At 37.9% G+C, this 25,140-nt stretch overlaps 2 protein-coding genes and 1 long non-coding RNA gene across 5 annotated transcripts in view; 1 reads left to right on the forward strand and 2 right to left on the reverse strand.

Moving 5' to 3' along the window:
- Positions 1–25,140, reverse strand: part of LOC139973301 (uncharacterized) — a 35,543-nt gene that overhangs the window by 7,267 nt on the left and 3,136 nt on the right. The window lies entirely within an intron of this gene.
- Positions 471–25,140, forward strand: LOC139973296 (zonadhesin-like). Of its 3 annotated transcripts, XM_071979867.1 has the most exons (13): positions 473–636; positions 5,069–5,102; positions 6,275–6,444; positions 7,110–7,604; positions 12,450–12,749; positions 13,375–13,872; positions 15,062–15,361; positions 15,987–16,484; positions 17,673–17,972; positions 18,598–19,095; positions 20,348–20,653; positions 21,136–21,400; positions 22,082–25,140. In XM_071979867.1, the coding sequence occupies exons 1-13, from the start codon at positions 565–567 to the stop codon at positions 22,432–22,434; spliced, it is 4,089 nt and encodes a 1,362-aa protein (XP_071835968.1). In that variant the 5' UTR covers positions 473–564; the 3' UTR covers positions 22,435–25,140. The 3 variants fall into 3 exon arrangements, with proteins under 3 accessions (XP_071835970.1, XP_071835968.1, XP_071835969.1); XM_071979869.1 differs by lacking the exons at positions 18,598–19,095; positions 20,348–20,653 and having other exon boundaries at positions 471–636; XM_071979868.1 differs by lacking the exons at positions 7,110–7,604; positions 12,450–12,749.
- Positions 7,833–11,472, reverse strand: LOC139973302 (uncharacterized). Its single transcript, XR_011795182.1, has 3 exons — positions 11,086–11,472; positions 10,194–10,367; positions 7,833–9,791 (listed from the first exon to the last, which is right to left on the reverse strand). It is a non-coding gene; the product is annotated as an uncharacterized lncRNA (long non-coding RNA).

A 25,140-nucleotide genomic window follows, 5' to 3' on the forward strand; every position in this document is an offset into this window, starting at 1 on the left:
GACCTCTGATATCGATGGCAGTCTCCAATCAGGATCAATGATTCTTACGCGGGCGTGCATGGTGCCACCACGAGTGTAAATTTCAACACCAATGAGAACTGGTTAGGCTCCACTTCCACCCCTCCCCCCTTCCCCTCCTCGAGTCTGTGGGATTGAAAGGGGGCGGGCGGAAGACCCCTGGATTCACGCCTGATAAAAGCAAATACTTGTTGAACGCGCCCACACCATGCACGATGTTTAATGATCTTATTGAATTGTTCGCACTATACATGAGTTTTCCTCGTTATGCAAAAGTTTGGATTTCCTAGCTGAGGAAGATCCTGCCAGAAACAAGGCCGGTTACATTAAATGTGACCTCTCCCCCTGTAAAGCTTCGTAATGTTTCAATTCAAGGAACTTCCTGTTGAAGTAGAAACTTCATAGTAATATCAATGTTGTACTTCCTCATTCAAGACAGTAACATATATTTCCTTTGATGATTCTAATACAAATACCAAAGACATCAGTGTAAGGACGTGATCAAAATATTGTCCTCTCTTGAGCCGTTTAAACATCATCACAGAAATGAAGAATCCTCTCTACATCTCCTTGGTTATATCATTCATAGCAAGTGATGTTTTATTCTTTGGAAAAGGGGTAAGTATTATACCCGTACAAGATTCTTCTAAGAAGGAGGATGGTGGCGGTGGGGGGTGGATGGGGACGGTCGATTTGTTAAAGTAATGAACTCTCAGCCTAGTGTGGCGGGGCGCGGTCGTGGGAACCTTTTGTAAATAAGTATGGTTGTTTGAATGCGAAGTGTTGCAACCTGCAGTTTACAAAGACAGTTTTATTTCAATACTACAATAGACCTACAAACATTTTCTTAATATTGTGAAATTTGATCAAGCTTTTAAGAAATCTAAATTTAAATTTTACATCTCATTATTTCCCGGTATGTAACAGGGGCGTGGGGGTGGGGGGGGGGGTTAATATATTGCCAGATGGTTGTCACGTAGTAGCTTAATGTAACATTATGCCCATTCAAGGGCCTCTTCAGTTTTGGCTTGATTTGTTGTGAAGCTTTGAAGTGCCGGCCTTAATTGGGGATGGGTGTAAGTAGAGGCGGAAAATATGTAATAATTAAGAGTGCTTAAATTCGAAATGATCCGGTCTTTTAAAACTAACAATGAACATTTACTTTCATGAAATTTCAATCCGTTAGTAGATCTACAAACAATGTTCTTCACTTTGTTGACATCTGATCAAACTTTGATAGAGATCAAAATTTCACAATTTATATAATTTAGAAAACAAACATAACAAATCTACATCATGCTGGGGAGGGGGGTGTACGTTATTGTTAAAACTATTGTTAAGACGGTAGTCACGTGGTATATAAAGGTAACACATGTTGGGGCAGATGGTATATAAATGCGCTTCTCATAAATTCCTAAAACCAGATATATAGGCTAAATTTGCGGCTGACTTTGTAGTTCTATTTGTCGACTTAGTTAATTATTTTGTTACATTAATTACCTTCTTCTGGTTTTTAACACCCACAGCAACTTAATGATGCGTTCATATATTTCAAATTAACTTTATAACTTGACTAACATGTGGAAATTAGCATTGCAGCACAAGGCAAAGTAATTGCGTTACTTTCATTGCAACCTGTGCCTTATGCAGTCGGCCGTCTAGCTGACAGCACAATACAGATGAGAAGCGCTATAAAGTTAGTAGCCAAAATAAGGCTACATTAAGCTACTTAAACAGACATTAAATTTAACGTGACTTTTAACGGTCATAATCTATAAACATAGAAATGGTTTTGTGTGAATTTTTCGGGTGGGGGGGGGGGCTGTCCAAATCCCAAGTATCCACCCTCCTTGTACTCGCATGATATGGGCAAGAATATACTTAGCAGTGATGCTGTCTTCATAATTTGGTTTGACGTTATTTAAGAAACAAAAGTTATTTACACTCGTAGATCTGTCAACATTACCAGAGTTTCAGCTAGAGAGACTTGCTTGGAGGGAATGGCGAATGTTCTCACGTGTAAATGATGTGTCATGTTTGTAACGAGTGTCATGTTTGTTATGTTTGTAACGAGTTTCCAAGCCAAACCTTTGTAATTATTCCCGGCGTCTAAAATTGTTCATGATTATTCTTTTCTATCCATTTACTAATTTGTGACATAAATCCATGACAATGAAACGGAAGATTTACAACAACGATGGACTCAACCATGTAACGAAGGAAAGGGTACCATCCCCTCCCTTCCCCTCCCCCTTCCCCTCCTTCCCTTGCTGTTTCACCAGTGCACCACTTCACGCGGTTGCCTAACGCCTAACAGTAAATCGAATTAAACTAACAAGCAATTCAAAACTCAACTAAGACAACACAAAATATAATATGTAAGACTTTAAAAACTTATTTCGAGCTGTATAAATCTATTTCGCTCTGAAATTTTTTTCGCTCTGACCAAAACTTCCATCAAATCACTTTGTTGAAGGAATAAAACACATAACAAAATCAGAGAGATCATTGTTACCGTTGTCCTATAAAAGAACATTTTGTGTTCTGTTCAACAGACGCGAATTTATGGCACACCCCACTATGTTGTCGATGTTACCCCCGCCCCATCCCCCACCACTAGTCCTAATGCAAGTTCGCGAGTGTGTAAAGGGATCGAAACATATTATTGACCACTACTTTTCATCTAAGTTCTTCCAATAAAGAAGCATTTAAGTGACTTGATCTAACTCACGCTTTTTCATGCGCGAAGGTAGCACAAATTAAATTCTTTGCGCGTAATTGGATTTTCTAACGAAATTGAACTCAATTCGCTGAAACACGATATTAACGGTAGCGTGTAAAATGAAGTGCTAGGAGTTGCGCACAATTTCCTGCGCGTAATCCCATTTGAACAAGTTACACGACAAAACGAGACAAATTCGCACGCGCTTCCTAAATTGGTCAATGTTACCAATGGCTGAGAATTTGAAGCTGTCCTTTTGGGGCACGGGTTCCAAAACTGTCTGTGGTAAACCAAGACTATAGCTCTCGTGCTATTGCCTGGAATATTGTTTTCTTAACACGTAGAATGCTTGTAGAATACCTATGATTTAAAGCCGATTGAAGAAATTTAGATCTGTTGTATATATAACACACAGTCTGTTAGTGTACGACACGCTACCTTTTGGCAACACACTAGGCCGATGGGTTGCAATGCCCAGTTCAATATGTTCATCCACGGCCCCAAATGTACAGGAGCCCAACGGTTGGTTCACAAATTAACAAGCCAACAGATCACAACTGCTAGTCATGTGTTTACATGAATCATTGAATCATGAATCATGAATCATTATATGAATCATCTTGAATCATTGAATCATGAATCATCATATGCAAGCGTGGCGTACATACAAGATCAAACATTAGTACAAATCCCCCGTGGTGGAAACAGGGGGAGAAAAGGCCATGATTTGCCCTTTTTTAAACAATTTTTTTTTTTACTAAATTATAATCACGATAGCATAACTTTGCATCTATACGCCCCCTATACCGTATAATACAATTTCTCGTAGGTGCCATGTTTTCAAGTGAACGTTATGTAAAGTAGGTATATTGGACCCCAGCTCTCACTCTTGAACTGGGGTAACTGAAACCCAAGCTACGTTACTGAAACTGGGCATGTAAGTCGGTTAAGGGAGTAATAATAAACATACTCAAGAAATTCTGGAAGTTTCAGTCGCGATAACATGATGAGCATTTGAACCACTTAGAAGAGAGAGAAAAAAGCAACACCCAATTATTGAAGAAATATTTTGTCATTTTACAGAAGGCATATGACGAGAGGCAGTGGCTGAGCTAGGGGTATTGGTCGGGGGGGGGGGGCGAGAATTGTCTGAGTTGGGGCCCTGTTGACACTATCTAAGCGGAGCACCACCACTGGTTGGCGCGGATCGTACAGACATTTTTTGAGTAAAGATACTCCCTAGATCGCCGGAAATGACCCTTTCCGGACTTTGCTAATTGGCAGATAAACGAAGAATAAATAGGTGTCATCGCCATTTTGTCAGAAAATTACAACAACAAAATGTGACAAATGTCAATAGGTATTTGAGAGCGCAATAAAAAAGTCAATAATCGCGAATATACGTAGCCTAAAAAGTGGTAAAAAGCTGAAAAGGGCGCCAGCAGTCCATCTGAGTCCGTCAGGGGGGGGGGATACGCCCCCTCTGATTGTATGGACGCTCCGCCACTGACGAGAGGAAACGTGAAATGGGAGGAACTAACGCTAGTAGATGCATCGACATGAGCGTTCACAGAGAAGGTAAAGTCGGTTATACAGGGACTTTACATTGTGTATTGCCCTGACTTTGCCAAGATTAATAGTATGATCTATAACACGGAAACAGCTACCTAATGAAAACAACAGGGTTATCCGCGTGCATCCCTTTCGTAATACCGTATATAGTTTTTAAATATTTGCCAAAATATACAACGTCTTTACTATAGGGCTTAGTCATCAACTTGAGCAGAAGCCCAAACGAAAACAACAACAGCAGCAACAACAAGTGGTTTGTATCTGCTGTAAAAGCAGAGTATAAATTAACTTATGCAGGGAAGGTAGTAATCTTGACACGAGCTTGCAACGCCTGGTCCATCCAAAGAAAAATCACATAAAAAAATAAAGCATGAAAAAAACCCAACAATAAAATTAAAACAAAAACACATCTGAGTGAGACACATAAGTGCATGGTTTTGTGGCAAACGATATTTGAGTTTGTATTCTCAAAAGTAGCAGATCTGAAACCAATCAGTCTAGTAGCAATTGTGCAATTCATATTTTACCAGTGAGGGGAAAGCAAGGTGGAAGGAGAGGCGATGGAGATGGGGGTATAGGAGTTTGAAATTTTGGCGAATGAGGGGGTTGGAAGGAATTTTTGAGTACCGTTCCTCACATCCTTCTTCACCTCCTCCCCCCCCCCCACCTACACACACAAACACCTTCCCTTCTCGTGGCCATGCTCGTTTCCATCTCCCTTGACCTTTTCATTCTTATTCTTCATTTTTTCATTAGACCAATGCGACCAAACGCTATAAAGAACCTAAATGTGAGTATTTTGATGTGTATCATTTTTCTGATGTTGGATCTGTATCATTTAATGTAAGTTCATTATAGTTAAAGTTTCTACAAATGCTATGCGTTGCTCGCCATCACAATGCATGAGATAGTTTGAATGTTGCCAGTGACTTAGCAAGGAGCAGCAGGGACCCAACACAGCAATGAAAATTGGCCCTCAATGGAGAGTCTTCTAAGCCAAAGCCATGGCTGGGCTTCAGTGAGTATTTGTTTTCATTATTTTGAAGACATCAAGATGCCCGGATATGACACTCTGAAGCTTTCTCACTTCCGGACAGAATTTCGTTTGAATTTCCATTTCGACTGGCCCTATATCGAGAGAGAATGTTAAGAGCTGAACTAAACAGTATTTTCATATATAAGAAGATTAATAGAATCATCATATCTTTAAACCCAGTCCTCTAATAGTTTTTATAAAATATAAAGGCTTTTGTCACCTTAAACGCAATATTAATCAGTTATATATTAAACAAGGATATTAAAACAATTTCAAGTAAGTTAAAAAAAAAAAATAAAATAAAACGTGGAAGGGAATTTTATAATTTTAACATTAACTTTATATGTGACGTTGTTAATACGTTTCTATGATTCATACACAACTCATTTCCGTAAAACACCCAGCTTGAATTTTACTATGAATTGAATTTGTCTTTTTTTAGTGAGCCTGATTTCCGATTCATGGACCCACCTTGTCCCCCTACCCATGGTCCCGGTCTGACGCATTGGTTTATAGCTACGTGTTGTCGTCTTTAAGGGCAATTCTAATGGCGAGGCGTACCGATTTCCATCCATAGTTGTTATTGATTTTTATTTGTCTATGTACAACTTGGCGAAATATTTACGTTTTATTTGAGACTAAAAGGAAAGAATTTGAAATCCCATGTTAAGCCCATTGACTTGGTTTATGTATTTCTGTGTATTCACTCTAATTATTTAATTATTAAAATTACAAATTAAAATGAGAAAAAAACTGTCGTAAAGACTTTTAATTCCACATAATTTGTTTTGTTTGTCGAGCGTCATTCTTTCCGCATCGACATGTACTATTAACTTAAATCTATAAAGTATTTGCATCGATTACAATTTATTCTTATGTATAATAAAGAAGAGATGATAATTTTCTTCTCTTCTGATCTGGTATAGATTATACTCTGTACTTGTATGAGTTTGCGAGGGATTGTGAGGATGCAGTGCATGATGATTGCGGAACGTCCAGATTGAGTGGTGATTACCTCATTCAACCAGACGGTTATAATGATCAACCCTTCAAGGCTTACTGTGACTGCAGCCAGAACGATGGTACGGCATGGACGGTACGTAACGTAGAATGTGTCGAGTTCATTGCATTGTAAAATGTGTGTAAGATACTTCTTTAGTTTACAATGGTAATTGTCTTCAAGGAAATCACGTGATATCTATCACTCAGCGGTCAAGTATGTCAAAAAGAGCAGAAAGTCTGAACAGAATAAGTTGAAAGAGCGAGGAAGTTAATCCCGGTTTAGCTCTTCCTCCCAATTTTGTCGTAAAATTTTACTTAAATTCTTACAAATATACTACTAATTGCAGAAAATTTGTTTGAATTCGACGAAGTTTCTTAAATTCATCTCAGAGAACATCCCGTGTCTTCAAGCTTAAAATTACTTCACCTTCTTGACATCGTTTCTCCATGCAGAGCAAGGAGGAGGGAGGTATCGTGGCATCCGGTACAACAAAATGTCTATACACATCAGTGTTGTAGTCTAAGAGCTTTATTCGAGTACCAAATACTTTCGGGTACCAAGTATCATAGTCCAAGTTTACAGCAGAATAGAATCCGAGTGCCTAGTGGGCACACGACTCTGCTACATATACATTCGGAGTACTTCGGAGTACTCACCCATCTGGAATCTATGCATGCTAAGTTCTTCAATACCGCCCCATTACCTTCGGGGAAACATTTTTTTAACTTAAGTTTTGATTTTTATCTTTCACTCACTAGATAATACAAAGACGAGCGGATTTAGATTCGACAGTAACATTTAATCGGAGTTGGGAAGACTACCGACTTGGATTCGGATTATCTCCAAATGACTTTTGGATTGGCAATGAAAAGCTCTCATACTTAACCAATCAGAATACATATCAGTTACGGATCGATATGACGACATCTAATGGTTCATCCATCCATGTGACATATGACAACTTTCGCATAAGTGACGAATTTAGCGGTTACAAACTATTGTCGACAGGTAAGTTTAACTTTTCATCAGAAGATGGTGTTATAGAGAGCTGTCCACACAACATGCGTTATGGTTACTGTGTCTCCCAGAGAATTTGTCCGGATCCTGATGACAGCATTCCTTGTCGCCGCAATGAGGAATCTTGTTTTTGTCCAGAAGAGTTCCAGTTGAATGGAGATGAATGTGTTGCCCAGGGCGAATGTGATGACTGTTTTCTTGAGGGAACAGAGACCGAGGAAGGTGTCACAATTGAGGTAGGTAACCTTGAAGGGATAGGTCACCTCTTTCTTGTTTACTAAGAATACACTCTAATTTCAAAAGTGGAAAATCTACTTATGTGTACAAAAATAATATAAATGACCTTTGAAAACGAGACCTGATAACATGCACAGAATGTGAGTAAAATGGCGTCACAGATACATAACTGTAAAGTGCTACCCGTGAAATGTTTCTTAATATTTCCTCTACTTGGCTTGCACTGTAAAAACACTTGGGTCATTTTTTGACCCAAATTTGACCCAGCAACTTAGTGGAATCTCCACCAGCCCAGGTTTGGGTCAATTTGACCAAGGTTCTGTGTCATTTGACATCTGACCTAAAACTGGGTTATTTTGACCCATACGCTACTTTGACCCATATGCTACTTTGACCCAGCTTTTGACCCAGTGGTTAGTGCAATCTCCACCAGCCCAGCAGATTGGGTCAAAAAAATTGACCACGTAAATGGGTCAAGCTGAATTTACATTTGCAGTTGCAGGAAGTCTATGAAAGAAATGACATAAGACTTCGATTCCTAAAGATAAATTAATTTATTCAAATCACAAAGTGGTGTTACAATAAAGCATGCAATTTCTTCTATTTCACATATAATTATCGATATTCGTTTTGTTTTATTCCAACTAGAACATCATAGTAACAGTAAAAATCAGAGTAATGTGATACTCATAAAACTAAACAAACAATGAACACAAGAACATAGGCTAAGGCTAATGTACCAATTGAGAATCATTGGAAATTAAGCAATGTTCCTAAAAATCCTGACATACTTAACTGAAAAAAACTGATCATTTATTCATGTGCGCAAACTTTAGTTCACTGAGGAATATGTTCTGTACTACTTGAAGGACTTTAATTGTTGATCTCACAGCTAGGTTTGCTGCAGTGTTTGTAATCGAGACTGGAGCATGCACTCACTCTCTACTTGTATCCGTAGTCACTGTCGTAATTTGATTATTAGCTAGCATTTCTAATTGTTTTTAAAGAATATAAATAAACAACATTCCATAGTTATCAATTGTATAAAATGTTAGGTATACAAAGAAGACATGTAGTACATCAATGGTGGCTGTAAGAAATCAAATATTTTGGAAAGCTCAATGTTTGGTGGGGGCTTTGTCATGGTCAAAAGTCAAAGAAAATATCAAACATATTTTGCAGTGGGTTGGTGGGGCAAGACAAACCCCAGCTGCCAATTAATAAAATCTTGCAAGCATGTCCCAAAGGTGATAATTTCCTCAGTAGTTCTTGTACCAAAACAGCATTAGACTTGAATGAGGAAAAGCTGTTTATAACATACAGTACAAGACTTGCAATCACTGAAAAGTCATCAATAAATGGAAACACTGTGAATGAATATTTTTGCACCACCAATATGTTACAATATGTATTAAATTTTCAGTTGCTCAGGCAAAAAATGTACATCAGTCATGCTTTTGGCTAGTTGTGCATGTATGATGTATGGTGGAACACTAGTTTGCACCACTGTTTGTGAGGCAGTTCTGCTTCTTTGGTCCCTTTAAACTTAACAATAACAAATACCAAATGAAACTTAAACCCTTGTTCAAGGTAATATAACATGCAAACATAAATAGCAAACAACTTTGTCACATTATGTAAATTAAAAAAACCTCATGTAATCATCCCATCACGTTAATGACCATCAACTAAGTGTTAACCTAATGTTGCACTGCCCAAGGTTTACAGGAGATATGTTCATATCCCTTATATGTGTTTTGAGAAAATTATACGATAAAAGGTTACAATGTATAAAAAACCAAATAAATCATATTAAACACTACTTTTGACAAAGTTGTTTACATACCTTTTTTTCTCTTACTGACTACTTAAAAAAGCACGTAGGCTTCTTACTGAAGGGGATGTCGAAACCTTTCCTTTCCCTTCACTAAGCTTAAGAGGAATTTGTGTATAAATTCCCAGGTTGTTTGACACTGGCAGGGGTAGGCTATGTCAAACAAGTACAATGATTTGAAACAATTATCAAAAGCTGCAATCAAATCTGTTGCTGGCAGAGCAACCCCTTCGATGATCACAAATGACTGAGTCGGATACCTTCTATCACCAAATGCAAGGACGAATGGCTGCTTTCGAGTTCTATCTTGCTTAAGCTCATCTTCCATGAATTGAGGAAGATTGGTCCCAACCTTTGGAAGAAAGAAAATAAATTGCTGCTTTCAATGCACACTTAATTCTGTTGTCACTAATTTAAATAATTAGCAAATCTTTTCACTTGAATCATTACCATAGCAGATTTAAGATTCTGTTGACCTCAAATGACCTTGGACCTCCATGAAAAAATAGAGGGATCAACTACTCACAAAGGGCTACCTACATACTAAGTTGAAGGTTCAAGCAACTTAACTTGGCACCTGACTATTATAAGTGAACAATCATCATGACATTTTATGCGATTTAATTACATACCAGTAGGAATGACTGAGGATGTAGGAATATCAGTTACTTAGCCTACACAGTTAAAAGAAATTGACCCATATCCCTTACTGAGTATATTGCATGTAGACTGTTCAAGATAATGGTATTAGTACCTTTTGGATCTGTTTTTATGTTGAACTTTACAGGTGTAGGCTTCTTTACTTCTTTCGGTGTTGCTTCTTGTTTCTTAAAGGCATGGGATCGTTTTCGGGCAATCTTTCCTCAAGATAGTCTGTAGCATAGCCTGTAGCAGGATGTTTCCCATGGGCTTTTGTGTACCATGCTACCTATAGTCCACAAATAAAAATAGGACATATATAGTTAACTTCAATTGTTCAATTACACTGACTATAGTCTTGGCAAAGACTGTTTGTTGGAGTATATCATATTTACTGCAGTGGCATAACCAGTAGGGGAAATGCCCCCAATTGGTCACCCCCATCCGCCCCAAATTGACATACAAGTAAATTAGTAAGATAGAAATGATAAACCATTTTACATCTTGTCCACCCCTTAAATACAAGAATTTTATCCCTCCCCTTACACCCCTTCCCCATATCTTGTCCCCCTCCCCTTGCACAGACTCCTTGCTACCCTTCAGCTCTCCCCCAACCCCTCTAAAAAGTCTGATTATGCTACTGTTTTACTACATTTAATAGCACACTTTTATCTCTCTGTTCAGCAAGATAGCTATTAACAAGTAACATTATACTAGTCTTAGCCTCTAACGTTATATTTAGTTAAACTTTCGTAGTGATGTTAGGCCTATGCTTTATCAAAGACCAAACGTTAGGTCTAACATTACAGCTATCTATGTATCACTATCACTGTATCAGGGTAATTATGGGCTTGTCTGAACCACGGCGCTCGCAGCACTAATAACATGTTACTTAGGCCTAGCCTATCATCAGATCTACAATGGTATACTATAATATAATATTTAACTAATTAACGTTGCGAGCGCCTGTGGCCTGAACTAGTCAGCATGCTTTGGCGGATATTTACCTTTGAATATTGGTATTTACATTGGCAAACCCCAGTCATCAAGGATGGAACTAACAAACGTGTCCATTTTCAGAGCCCATAAAAGTTTTTGATTCAACTTAGACTGCCTTCTTGGTCCTGAATTTACGCATGGTTTGTAGATTTGTGTGACGGTGTTCAGCTGTCGTCTACGAAAGGCGTCATGCAAAAACGCTGATAGTGGTCACATGACATAACTTATCCAATGAGAAAAGTCTTTGAGAGTGACCCAGTGCAAAAAGTCAAACTTTCATCGAGCTATTTCACAATTTCAAACAATCTTGCGTAATAACTCAACCGATACGACCCATTTCTGGGTACAGTATGGCTGACTCAGCAGATGGGTCACACAAAATGACCCAGGTGTTTTTACAGTGTGGTGAATGTATTGAAACTTTGAAAGTTACAGTAGACATGTGTAACTTCACCCTTTTGGGAAGACCATAAATACCTCATGAGTAAAAGAACGACGATCAACAGAATTTTAATTTTGATAGGTAATAATCAACAACAAAAGAGTGTGGGGGGTTGCTATCTTTTTGTAGCATGGTTAACAATAAACAATATCAATACATATTATTGAGAGCATACTAACACTTAAGTGATATGGCCGGTGTGTATCGCTTTATAGCATAACGATTGGTGGTTGTGGAATGAGAAAGTGTCCCTCTGATGTTGTGCCCTTTTTGGAAGCTTCCTATCCCCCGGAACTGGACTATCATTGTCTTTGCGTTAGACTAGTAGTCCAGCGACCGATTGATAAGCTTCATATGTTGTAATAAAATTATCGTTGATTATGCAATTCCAGCATTGTGTTTTTGAGTTTTTTATCCTAGTTGTAATTGTCAAGGTTTGTAACACAATAAACTTGAAGGAAACAGGTATGATTTCATAGTTAGACACTGATAGCAAAAATGTTTTGTTTTTCTTTAATATTTCACTTTATTGTTTTGAACGTTGGATTGAATAAGGCTTCATCTTTGTTTGAGGAGCTGTAAAGTTATCAATACCTAAAATGACTGTATAGTGTATTATATGTAATAATGCATTCCCGATCATGAAGAAAAATAAATTAAGAATGTAAAAAAAAATGTAAGTCAAACCAATTTGGCCGTTTGCATGTTTGTGATCATCTCTGTTTCCTTCATGCTCGCTTTTCAACTTCAAATGGTATTTCGAAAACGATGCGTAAGAATTGAATGTGAATTTCATATGAGGATGCTTAGAATATTTTCTACTTTTCATTAGCCAGCAACAAATGTTCCTCATCAATATAATCTTTAACAGTTAATACGTTTTGTTTTTTATTTATTTTTTTCTTCTTCTCTTCTTTTTTTGTTCTTTAGGCAGGTGGGTCATATGTTTCTCCGTCTTGTTCTCGGAATTGCTCGTGTGTTGATGGTAACGTTACCTGTGTAAATTACATGTGCAGTGTTAACGCCACCTGCAACGCCACCCGAAACAACGCCGGTCAGTGTTATTGTAAAACAGGTTACGTAGGTGATGGCACAGTGTGCCGATATCCGAAAGACTGTTTGGAGATATTCGAACATGATGACATGGCAGAAAGTCGCGTCGTCACCATCCAACCAAACAAAAACAGGGAAACCACATTGGAAGTCTTCTGTGACGATGGTGGGTGGACGGTACGTATGACGTGCATTTTACGTTTAGTAATGTTATGGGATGTGTTCATGTATTAGTGTTATAGTCTAATAGCTTTATTCGAGTACCATGTACGTTCGAGTACCAAATACTTTCGGGTACCAAGCATCATAGTCCAAGTTTACAGCAGAACAGAATCCGAGTGCCGATTGGGCACACGACTAGGCAACATATACATTCGGAGTACTTTTGATTTATTAAATTGTCCAGAAATACAGGCTACAATATACAAGGCATTGATATGATAACCGTCAACAAAGTGAGCGGCTCATATTATGTATATTTCTCCCATTTCGGTTTTCCCGAAAGGGAAAACTATGGAGTCACTCTTACCGACCTTGCAAAATTTGTAAGGGAACCTCGGATTGCAAAGTCGGCAGTGGCTACAACGTGGATCGCAAAGTCGGTACCTAGGCCTACTACTGCGGTTAGATTCGTCCAACACGACAGCATACAGAAACGTTGTACTCAAAGCCGAAGCCAGAGTGAATTAATCAGGTCACACATCTGGAGTCTATGCATGCTAAGTTATTCAATACCGCCCCCATTTCCTTCGGGGAAACATTTTTTTAACTTAAGTTTAGATTTTTATCTTTCACTCAATAGCTAATACAAAGAAGAGCGGATTTGGATTCGACAGTAACATTTAATCGGAGTTGGGAAGACTACCGACTTGGATTCGGATTATCTCCAAATGACTTTTGGATTGGCAATGAAAAGCTCTCATATTTAACCAATCAGAAAACATATCAGTTACGGATCGATATGACGACATCTAATGGTTCATCCATCCACGTGACCTATGACAACTTTCGCATAAGTGACGACGAATTAAGCGGTTACAAACTATTGTCGACAGGTAAGTTTACCTTTTCATCAGAAGATGGTGTTATAGAGAGCTGTCCACACAACATGCGTTATGGTTACTGTGTCTCCCAGAGAATTTGTCCGGATCCTGATGACAGCATTCCTTGTCGCCGCAATGAGGAATCTTGTTTTTGTCCAGAAGAGTTCCAGTTGAATGGAGATGAATGTGTTGCCCCGGGCGAATGTGATGACTGTTTTCTTGAGGGAACAGAGACCGAGGAAGGTGTCACAATTGAGGTAGGTAACCTTGAAGGGAGAGGTCACCTCTTTCTTGTTTACTAAGAATACACTCTAATTTCAAAAGTGGAAAATCTACTTATGTGTACAAAAAATAATATCAATGACCTTTGAAAACGAGACCTGATAACATGCACAGAATGTGAGTAAAATGGCGTCACAGATACATAACTGTAAAGTGCTACCCGTGAAATGTCTCTTAATGTTTCCTCTACTTGGCTTGGTGAATGTATTGAAACTTTGAAAGTTACAGTAGACATGTGTAACTTCACCCTTTTGGGAAGACCATAAATACTTCATGAGTAAAAGAACGACGATCAACAGAATTTTAATTTTGATAGGTAATAATCAACAACAAAAGAGTGTGGGGGGTTGCTATCTTTTTGTAGAATGGTTAACAATAAACAATATCAATAAATAGTATTGATAGCATACTAACCCGTAAGTGATATGGCCGGTGTGTATCGCTTTATAGCATAACGATTGGTGGTTGTGGAATGAGAAAGTGTCCCTCTGATGTTGTGCCCTTTTTGAAAGCTTCCTATCCCCCGGAACTGGACTATCATTATCTTTGCGTTAGACTAGTAGTCCAGCGACCGATTAATAAGCTTCATATGTTGTTATAAAATTATTGTTAATTATGCAATTCCAGCATTGTGTTTTTGAGTTTTTTATCCTAGTTGTAATTGTCAAGGTTTGTAACACAATAAACTATGGGGAAACAGGTATGATTTCATAGTTAGACACTGATAGCAAAAATGTTTTGTTTTTCTTTAATATTTCACTTTATTGTTTTGAACGTTGGATTGGATAAGGCTTCATCTTTGTTTGAGGAGCTGTAAAGTTATCAATACCCAAAATGACTGTATAGTGTATTATATGTAATAATGCATTCCCGATCATGAAGAAAAATAAATTAAGAATGTAAAAAAAAATGTAAGTCAAACCAATTTGGCCGTTTGCATGTTTGTGATCATCTCTGTTTCCTTCATGCTCGCTTTTCAACTTCAAATGGTATTTCGAAAACGATGCGTAAGAATTGAATGTGAATTTCATATGAGGATGCTTAGAATATTTTCTATTTTTCATTAGCCAGCAACAAATGTTCCTCATCAATATAATCTTTAACAGTTAATACGTTTTGTTTTTTATTTATTTTTTCTTCTTCTCTTCTTTTTTTGTTCTTTAGGCAGGTGGGTCATATGTTTCTCCGTCTTGTTCTCGGAATTGCTCGTGTGTTGATGGTAACGTTACCTGTGTGAATTACATGTGCAGTGTTAACGCCACCTGCAACGCCACCCGAAACAACGCCGGTCAGTGTTATTGTAAAACAGGTTACGTAGGTGATGGCACAGTGTGCCGATATCCGAAAGACTGTTTGGAGATATTCGAACATGATGACATGGCAGAAAGTCGCGTCTACACCATCCAACCAAATAAAAACAGGGAAACCACATTGGAAGTCTTCTGTGACGATGGTGGGTGGACGGTACGTATGACGTGCATTTTACGTATAGTAATGTTATGGGATGTGTTCATGTATTAGTGTTATAGTCTAATAGCTTTATTCGAGTACCATGTACGTTTGAGTACCAAATACTTTCGGGTACCAAGCATCATAGTCCAAGTTTACAGCAGAACAGAATCCGAGTGCCGATTGGGCACACGACTAGGCAACATATACATTCGGAGTACTTTTGATTTATTAAATTGTCCAGAAATACAGGCTACAATATACAAGGCATTGATATGATAACCGTCAACAAAGTGAGCGGCTCATATTATGTATATTTCTCCCATTTCGGTTTTCCCGAAAGGGAAAACTATGGAGTCACTCTTACCGACCTTGCAAAATTTGTAAGGGAACCTCGGATTGCAAAGTCGGCAGTGGCTACAACGTGGATCGCAAAGTCGGTACCTAGGCCTACTACTGCGGTTAGATTCGTCCAACACGACAGCATACAGAAACGTTGTACTCAAAGCCGAAGCCAGAGTGAATTAATCAGGTCACACATCTGGAGTCTATGCATGCTAAGTTATTCAATACCGCCCCCATTTCCTTCGGGGAAACATTTTTTTAACTTAAGTTTAGATTTTTATCTTTCACTCAATAGCTAATACAAAGAAGAGCGGATTTGGATTCGACAGTAACATTTAATCGGAGTTGGGAAGACTACCGACTTGGATTCGGATTATCTCCAAATGACTTTTGGATTGGCAATGAAAAGCTCTCATATATAACCAATCAGAAAACATATCAGTTACGGATCGATATGACGACATCTAATGGTTCATCCATCCACGTGACCTATGACAACTTTCGCATAAGTGACGACGAATTAAGCGGTTACAAACTATTGTCGACAGGTAAGTTTAACTTTTCATCAGAAGATGGTGTTATAGAGAGCTGTCCACACAACATGCGTTATGGTTACTGTGTCTCCCAGAGAATTTGTCCGGATCCTGATGACAGCATTCCTTGTCGCCGCAATGAGGAATCTTGTTTTTGTCCAGAAGAGTTCCAGTTGAATGGAGATGAATGTGTTGCCCCGGGCGAATGTGATGACTGTTTTCTTGAGGGAACAGAGACCGAGGAAGGTGTCACAATTGAGGTAGGTAACCTTGAAGGGAGAGGTCACCTCTTTCTTGTTTACTAAGAATACACTCTAATTTCAAAAGTGGAAAATCTACTTATGTGTACAAAAAATAATATCAATGACCTTTGAAAACGAGACCTGATAACATGCACAGAATGTGAGTAAAATGGCGTCACAGATACATAACTGTAAAGTGCTACCCGTGAAATGTTTCTTAATGTTTCCTCTACTTGGCTTGGTGAATGTATTGAAACTTTGAAAGTTACAGTAGACATGTGTAACTTCACCCTTTTGGGAAGACTATAAATACCTCATGAGTATAAGAACGACGATCAACAGAATTTTAATTTTGATAGGTAATAATCAACAACAAAAGAGTGTGGGGGGTTGCTATCTTTTTGTAGAATGGTTAACAATAAACAATATCAATAAATAGTATTGATAGCATACTAACCCGTAAGTGATATGGCCGGTGTGTATCGCTTTATAGCATAACGATTGGTGGTTGTGGAATGAGAAAGTGTCCCTCTGATGTTGTGCCCTTTTTGAAAGCTTCCTATCCCCCGGAACTGGACTATCATTATCTTTGCGTTAGACTAGTAGTCCAGCGACCGATTAATAAGCTTCATATGTTGTTATAAAATTATTGTTAATTATGCAATTCCAGCATTGTGTTTTTGAGTTTTTTATCCTAGTTGTAATTGTCAAGGTTTGTAACACAAATGAACTTGAAGGAAACAGGTATGATTTCATAGTTAGACACTGATAGCAAAAATGTTTTGTTTTTCTTTAATATTTCACTTTATTGTTTTGAACGTTGGATTGGATAAGGTTTCATCTTTGTTTGAGGAGCTGTAAAGTTATCAATACCCAAAATGACTGTATAGTGTATTATATGTAATAATGCATTCCCGATCATGAAGAAAAATAAATTAAGAATGTAAAAAAAATGTAAGTCAAACCAATTTGGCCGTTTGCATGTTTGTGATCATCTCTGTTTCCTTCATGCTCGCTTTTCAACTTCAAATGGTATTTCGAAAACGATGCGTAAGAATTGAATGTGAATTTCATATGAGGATGCTTAGAATATTTTCTATTTTTCATTAGCCAGCAACAAATGTTCCTCATCAATATAATCTTTAACAGTTAATACGTTTTTTTTTTTTTTTTTTTTTTCTTCTTCTCTTCTTTTTTGTTCTTTAGGCAGGTGGGTCATATGTTTCTCCGTCTTGTTCTCGGAATTGCTCGTGTGTTGATGGTAACGTTACCTGTGTAAATTACATGTGCAGTGTTAACGCCATCTGCAACGCCACCCGAAACAACGCCGGTCAGTGTTATTGTAAAACAGGTTACGTAGGTGATGGCACAGTGTGCCGATATCCGAAAGACTGTTTGGAGATATTCGAACATGATGACATGGCAGAAAGTCGCGTCTACACCATCCAACCAAACAAAAACAGCGAATCCACATTGGAAGTCTTCTGTGACGATGGTGGGTGGACGGTACGTATGACGTGCATTTTACGTATAGTAATGTTATGGGATGTGTTCATGTATTAGTGTTATAGTCTAATAGCTTTATTCGAGTACCATGTACGTTCGAGTACCAAATACTTTCGGGTACCAAGCATCATAGTCCAAGTTTACAGCAGAACAGAATCCGAGTGCCGATTGGGCACACGACTAGGCAACATATACATTCGGAGTACTTTTGATTTATTAAATTGTCCAGAAATACAGGCTACAATATACAAGGCATTGATATGATAACCGTCAACAAAGTGAGCGGCTCATATTATGTATATTTCTCCCATTTCGGTTTTCCCGAAAGGGAAAACTATGGAGTCACTCTTACCGACCTTGCAAAATTTGTAAGGGAACCTCGGATTGCAAAGTCGGCAGTGGCTACAACGTGGATCGCAAAGTCGGTACCTAGGCCTACTACTGCGGTTAGATTCGTCCAACACGACAGCATACAGAAACGTTGTACTCAAAGCCGAAGCCAGAGTGAATTAATCAGGTCACACATCTGGAGTCTATGCATGCTAAGTTATTCAATACCGCCCCCATTTCCTTCGGGGAAACATTTTTTTAACTTAAGTTTAGATTTTTATCTTTCACTCAATAGCTAATACAAAGAAGAGCGGATTTGGATTCGACAGTAACATTTAATCGGAGTTGGGAAGACTACCGACTTGGATTCGGATTATCTCCAAATGACTTTTGGATTGGCAATGAAAAGCTCTCATATTTAACCAATCAGAAAACATATCAGTTACGGATCGATATGACGACATCTAATGGTTCATCCATCCACGTGACCTATGACAACTTTCGCATAAGTGACGACGAATTAAGCGGTTACAAACTATTGTCGACAGGTAAGTTTAACTTTTCATCAGAAGATGGTGTTATAGAGAGCTGTCCACACAACATGCGTTATGGTTACTGTGTCTCCCAGAGAATTTGTCCGGATCCTGATGACAGCATTCCTTGTCGCCGCAATGAGGAATCTTGTTTTTGTCCAGAAGAGTTCCAGTTGAATGGAGATGAATGTGTTGCCCCGGGCGAATGTGATGACTGTTTTCTTGAGGGAACAGAGACCGAGGAAGGTGTCACAATTGAGGTAGGTAACCTTGAAGGGAGAGGTCATCTCTTTCTTGTTCGCTAAGAATACACTCTAATTTCAAAAGTGGAAAATCTACTTATATGTACAAAAATAATATCAATGACCTTTGAAAACGAGACCTGATAACATGCACAGAATGTGAGTAAAATGGCGTCACAGATACATAACTGTAAAGTGCTACCCGTGAAATGTCTCTTAATATTTCCTCTACTCGGCTTGGTGAATGTATTGAAACTTTGAAAGTTACAGTAGACATGTGTAACTTCACCCTTTTGGGAAGACCATAAATACCTCATGAGTAAAAGAACGACGATCAACAGAATTTTAACTTTGATAGGTAATAATCAACAACAAAAAAAGGTTTGTGGGGGAGGGTTGCGGGGGGTTGCTATCTTTTTGTAGCATGGTTAACAAAAAAAAAACTCAATAAATAGTATTGATAGCATACTAACACATCATATATATTTTGAAGTGAAATTGCCGATGTGTATCGGTTTCAGGTACGTCGGAAGCTATTTGGGATTGGTACGGCAGAATCATATCGGGGGACGTTTGGGAGGTCAAACTACGCTACGCGCCACCATGATTGGCGCGTAGAGTAATGTAGAAAATTTTGAAAAAATGCCTCGCAGATTGCAGGAAATGGCACTTCCCGAGCTTGAAAACAAGACCCCTGCCATGCCAGAGTAGTCACATTTAGCCTGATAATGCAATTCCAGCATTGTGATTTTGAGCTTTTGATGTTTGTAATTGTCAAGGTTTGTAACACAAATGAATTTGAAGGAAACAGGTATGAGTTCATAGTAACACACTGACTTCAAAAATGTTTTGTTTTTCTTTAATATTTTTTACTTTATCGTTTTGAACGTTGGATTGGATACGGTTTCAACTTTGTTTGCCCGAGGAGCTGTGAAGTTATCAATACCCAAAAATGACTGTATAGTGTATTATATGTTTTTAATACATCCCGATCATGAAGAAAAATAGATTTAGAATGTACAAAAAATGAAAATGAAACCAATTTGTCCGTTTGCATGTTTGTGATCATCTCTGTTTCCTTCATGCTCGAATTTCAACTTCAAATGGTATTTCGAAAACGATGCGTAAGAATTGAATGTGAATTTCATGTAAGGATGCTTAGAATATTTTCTACTTTTCATTAGCCAGAAACAAATTTTCCTCATCTATATAATCTTAACAGTTAAAACGTTTTGCTATTTTGTTTTTGTTCTTTTTTTTTGATCTTTAGTCAGGTGGGTCCTATGTTTATCCTAACTGTTCTCTGAATTGCTCGTGTGTTGATGGTAACGTTACCTGTGTAAGTTACACATGCAGTGTTAACGCCACCTGCAAGGTCCTAAACAACGCCGGTCAGTGTCATTGTGAAAAAGATTACGTAGATGATGGCACAGTGTGCCGATATCCGACAGATTGTATGGAGATATTCGAACATGATGACATGGCAGAAAGTCGCGTCTACACCATCCAACCAAACAAAAAGAGCGAATCCACATTGGAAGTCTTCTGTGATATTAGTGACGGTGGTGGATGGACGGTACGTATGACGTGCATTTTGCGTATAGTAATGGTATGGGATGTGTTCAGGTATGTTCACAACAGGGAATGGATCTGTGTGTGTGTGTGAAGGGGAGGGAGGGGCGTTTTGGGAGTAGGTAGTAATCTGCATTAAATACATTTGATTTAAGTTAAACATTGCACTTTATTGTTGAATCTTAAGAGAACGACTCCGATTACAATAATAGGATTTGTACGTTTACGGTCATCCAGTATTGACAATTTCCATCATTCGCTTTCATGATAACCTGCGATATCACGTCATGACGGTCTTCGCATACACCCCCCCCCCCCCCCCTTCATGTATGCATCAATATCGAGGAGCTGACGAAAAAATACCAATATGTTGATTCTGTTTAACTTTTTGCTAATTTTTTTTCTTTCTTAAACTTGCACTGGTTAAAGGCTTATTATCTCTTTCGTACCTAGCAATGATTTCAATGTTGAACTGCTCTTTCACAGGTGTTTCAACGACGTTTTAATGGTTCGCAAAACTTTGCTCTACCTGAGCAGAATTATTCTGAAGGCTTCGGATCTTTACTTGGCGAGTTTTGGCTAGGCAATGAAAACCTACATACTCTGACAAACCAAATGCAATACGAGCTGAAAATAGATTTCATGGATAAAAACAACACCTTGTACGAAGCCCAATACAGTTTATTCCAAATCAGTAACAAAACAGAGAAATACGCTCTTCAACTTGGAGACTTCATTAAAGGAAACGCAGGTAATTTGTATTAGGAAGATTCAGTCTGAACACGATTTTTCTTCTTCCGCTTGGAGTTTGTCAAAGTTGAGCTCCTATACGGCTTCTTAGCCTTGCATTGATATCTACAAGACACTTCCAAACAGTGCCCCGAATATGTCATACGAACACAAACTCATACCGACGAGTACAGACAATTATCCTAGATAACAAGTCCACGGACTCAAAACAAGTCTGCAATTTTTTAGAAAATTCACCGAAACCCTCTACATGTATTCATTGCTGATCCACTGAAACCTATCAACAGTTTTAAATTCCAAAAGGTCGCGTCAATTAACGATCAAGATATATTATTGTTAAAAGCTCTTACAAATTGACTTCATGCTAACAAAAATTATGCCGTACCCCCTTGCGTACCACTTCTGTAATCCCCCCCCCCTCCGCCTCCGCCTCCCTCTCCCCCTCGTACCTCGCGCGTCTTCGAGTAAACTGGAGAGCCAAGGCACTTTCACCTTTCCTTAACTTCACACGGTGTGAATTTAAAAGAAAAAGTGAAAGTGTGAGTTGAAGGAAAAGTAAAAGTGGGAATGGACAAAAAAAACTATTATGATTCTTCAATCTTTTCCCGCTATGATACTTTCTTATATATATACAGCTGTAACAAAGGTCTTTTTCTTCCCTTGCCTTTAATATTTATGATAGGTGATTCTTTGACGAATTACTCAAATCATCAGCCGTTCCTGACTGATCTCACCGCCGCTTGGCAAGCCGTGACGGTTAAGCAGAGCAGTGACAGTGTCACATCGGTACATACACCAACTCAATATGACTATAGTGTCCAACATGATGAAGGCAATGGGAATACTGACGATGAGTCGGTACAGGAGTTTACTGAATTTCTTAAACCCATATCTATTGGTCCTTGGTGGCATCGTCAAGACGAAACTATGACCATAGAATGTGATTTAAATGGCAACTACAGCAATATGTTCTGGTTTACAATCCCTCAACGCATCGCCTCCACCGGGATGAAGATACGTCCAACTAAGAAATAAACACTGTGAGAGAATTCACCGAGGCCTGTTGACGATTATTGACGAATGTTTTTTTGATGCTTTCAGAGTATAGTATTTACTCATTGCACATTTTGAATGTTTATAGAAAACATTGTATCAAGACTGGATTACACATATATTTCTTCTTTTTTTTTTGCTTAAGTTCTTAAAGTTTGTTTACTCATCATTTCAAGATAGTGAGTTAATGTGATTTACCTTTATAAATATCATATTTTTATTTTTATTATTGAGCTAAATGTACACCCCTCTTACCGCCTTCCCTTACCCTCCATCCGTGTGAGGCACCTAAACATTATGTTTGCCCTGGTGTTCTGATAGGAGTGTTTGCCACTCCCCTTTTTGAAAAAAATTGTAAAGTTTGTAACTTTTGCAACAATGGTGAAGACATGTCATATATTTATCTATACTGCACAGCCGGGATGATTTTCATTTGCATCTATTAAGATGTTTTCTTGTCCGGGGCATCTAGGAGAAGGGGTTGCCCCTTACCCATTTGAGAAATGGTTGGTAAAATGATGTGCTTAGATGCAAAAGGATACAATTTACAATTTATTTTGAAACAATGTTGAAGAAGATTGGTCTATTTATGTTCTACCGCACATACATCTTTTATATATCTATCTTTTGTAGATGTGATTGCTTTTAACGTGTATCAATGAATAGCATTGAAATGATTGACATAATTTATAGAATAATATAGAATATAGATTATTCCAGCTAACTTTTTTTATATAGCTTTGAAATCAAACAATTGAAGAAGTATTTGAAATATATTAGATTAGATCTATACCTCCTGCAAATATACAATAATAAACAGTAATATGTCACAGAGTAAATCTGTTTTCTGTTGACTTGCAATAATGTGTATTTTGGACACAAAAAAAAAGAAAATCTCTAATGTATTTAAATTAAATATACATTTGATTTTCCGCCAAAATATGTCTTAAATGCGGCAAAGGCCAGACGTTTATTACGTTTTTGTCTCCTTTATGGATGGATTCGTAATTTTTTTTTTGATAATAAGAAGAAGTTTGCGTACATTATGCAAAGGTTAACTATATTTAGTACAACACACGGAATGCTAATGAATCGTAAGAAGGTACCCAATCCACATGCTTCTTCTTAAAGAAGTATTTTCGCTTGTTTATCAGTTTTACCAAGCCGGCCGAATTAAAGTAATTTTTTTTTCATATATAATAAAATAAGGAAAATAAGTTTACTTGCTGGGATCTTGTGGTTAAAGTTGATTTGCTATACCAAAGTTGCTAACAATTGCTGTATATTAACGGAAACCACATCCTCATAGCATTTTGCAGCACAAAGAAATGATGTTTTTCCTTAACATTTTGTGATATTTTGTAAATTCATCTGGCAACATTAGTTTGGTACCGTTTTTTAACAGTTTTCTTGTATTTGATTGTCGTGATCTGCACTGACTCGAGCATTTTGACATGTTTAAAAATATTCAAAAAAGGGCACTGAGGCCAGAAGTACCAAACAAAGCAATAAATATTACAGAATTTATTTGTGACTCCTGCATGTGAAATTCCATCTTTAGTTACAGCCTCTAATGTACGCCGCGTCGTTTTGATGAAGTTATTAAACCCTTATAATTTCATTAATAACCCTGCCCCGCAGTGGGAGTAGACGACTCCAGTGCAACAGCTTTTACTTTGGCAGGCGTTTCCAATTGCACGATGATATCATAATGATCAAGTAATATTTCATTTCATTTATTAACGCTAATCAACTCGTCAAACAAACAGCGCAAAAACCGAAACCAAAGTTAGATGTATCGCAAATTGTACTATTACCGCAGAATTTGTTCGAAGTTGAGTAAATATAACTTACGTTGCAATTTACATGTAAACTGTCAATGAAGAAACAAACCCAAGCGACCACCATTACCTTATAAGTGATAGAGGTGCCTATGATGTCCACCATTTCCCCCCTCTTCCCTCCCCTCCCCCTCCCCTTACCCGTCCCACTTTCTTTTTCTTTCTTTTTTATATTTTTCTTTTCATGATGGTGAAAATACACAGTGTTTGTGTTGACATACATGAAGGTAAAAGTATATGTTGTTATATGAACTTCATCTTTGTAGCAAAGACATTCACAAATATCATCCTTAGCATAGAAGTGAACGCAAATGTAAACAGATTAGGTCATTTTAAATTCAACCATACCCGTATAGACTCGTATATAAGGTACACTTGTAACTTGATATCTCCCAAAGGTGTCTAATTATTCTTGATTGTTTAAGATGTATTCTTGATTGTTTAAGTTGTAGTCTTTAACATGAGTTAGTTATGGCGTCAGTTACTATAGTGGTGTTTCATAGTGTGGCACCGATGTCGCTAAAATATCCGCAAGTTACTATTATCCGATATATCCCAATAAATAGACCGATACCGTACCGTTACTATATCGATATACGGAAAAATCAATGTTCATGCCTTGCTGACTCTATAATTTAGTAATGTACAAAGGTCGTACATATCGACCAACTCTTTTTGCGTTCCATACGCATATGTTGCCATAGTAGTACCGTACCGTGCATGTGATAAAATTAATAAGTGAATTATAAAACAGACACAAGCCGCATGACTTTGGTGAAGTTGGTGTACGCATGACAGTGCGTCGTGAAGATAAAGAGCTGATCTGATCTTGAAGTTTCCAAATAAA

The sequence above is a fragment of the Apostichopus japonicus genome, chromosome 9 (assembly GCF_037975245.1).
Source record: "Apostichopus japonicus isolate 1M-3 chromosome 9, ASM3797524v1, whole genome shotgun sequence".
NCBI classification, from domain to species: domain Eukaryota; kingdom Metazoa; phylum Echinodermata; class Holothuroidea; order Aspidochirotida; family Stichopodidae; genus Apostichopus; species Apostichopus japonicus.

What these genes read in the sequence shown, in the direction of transcription:
- LOC139973296 (XM_071979867.1), top strand. Translation starts at nt 565, where the DNA reads ATGAAGAATCCTCTCTACATCTCCTTGGTTATATCATTCATAGCAAGT. An exon ending in GTGACGATGGTGGGTGGACG is followed by an intron (nt 12,750 to 13,374) that starts GTACGTATGACG and finishes TTCACTCAATAG; the next exon opens with CTAATACAAAGAAGAGCGGA. An exon ending in GTGACGATGGTGGGTGGACG is followed by an intron (nt 15,362 to 15,986) that starts GTACGTATGACG and finishes TTCACTCAATAG; the next exon opens with CTAATACAAAGAAGAGCGGA.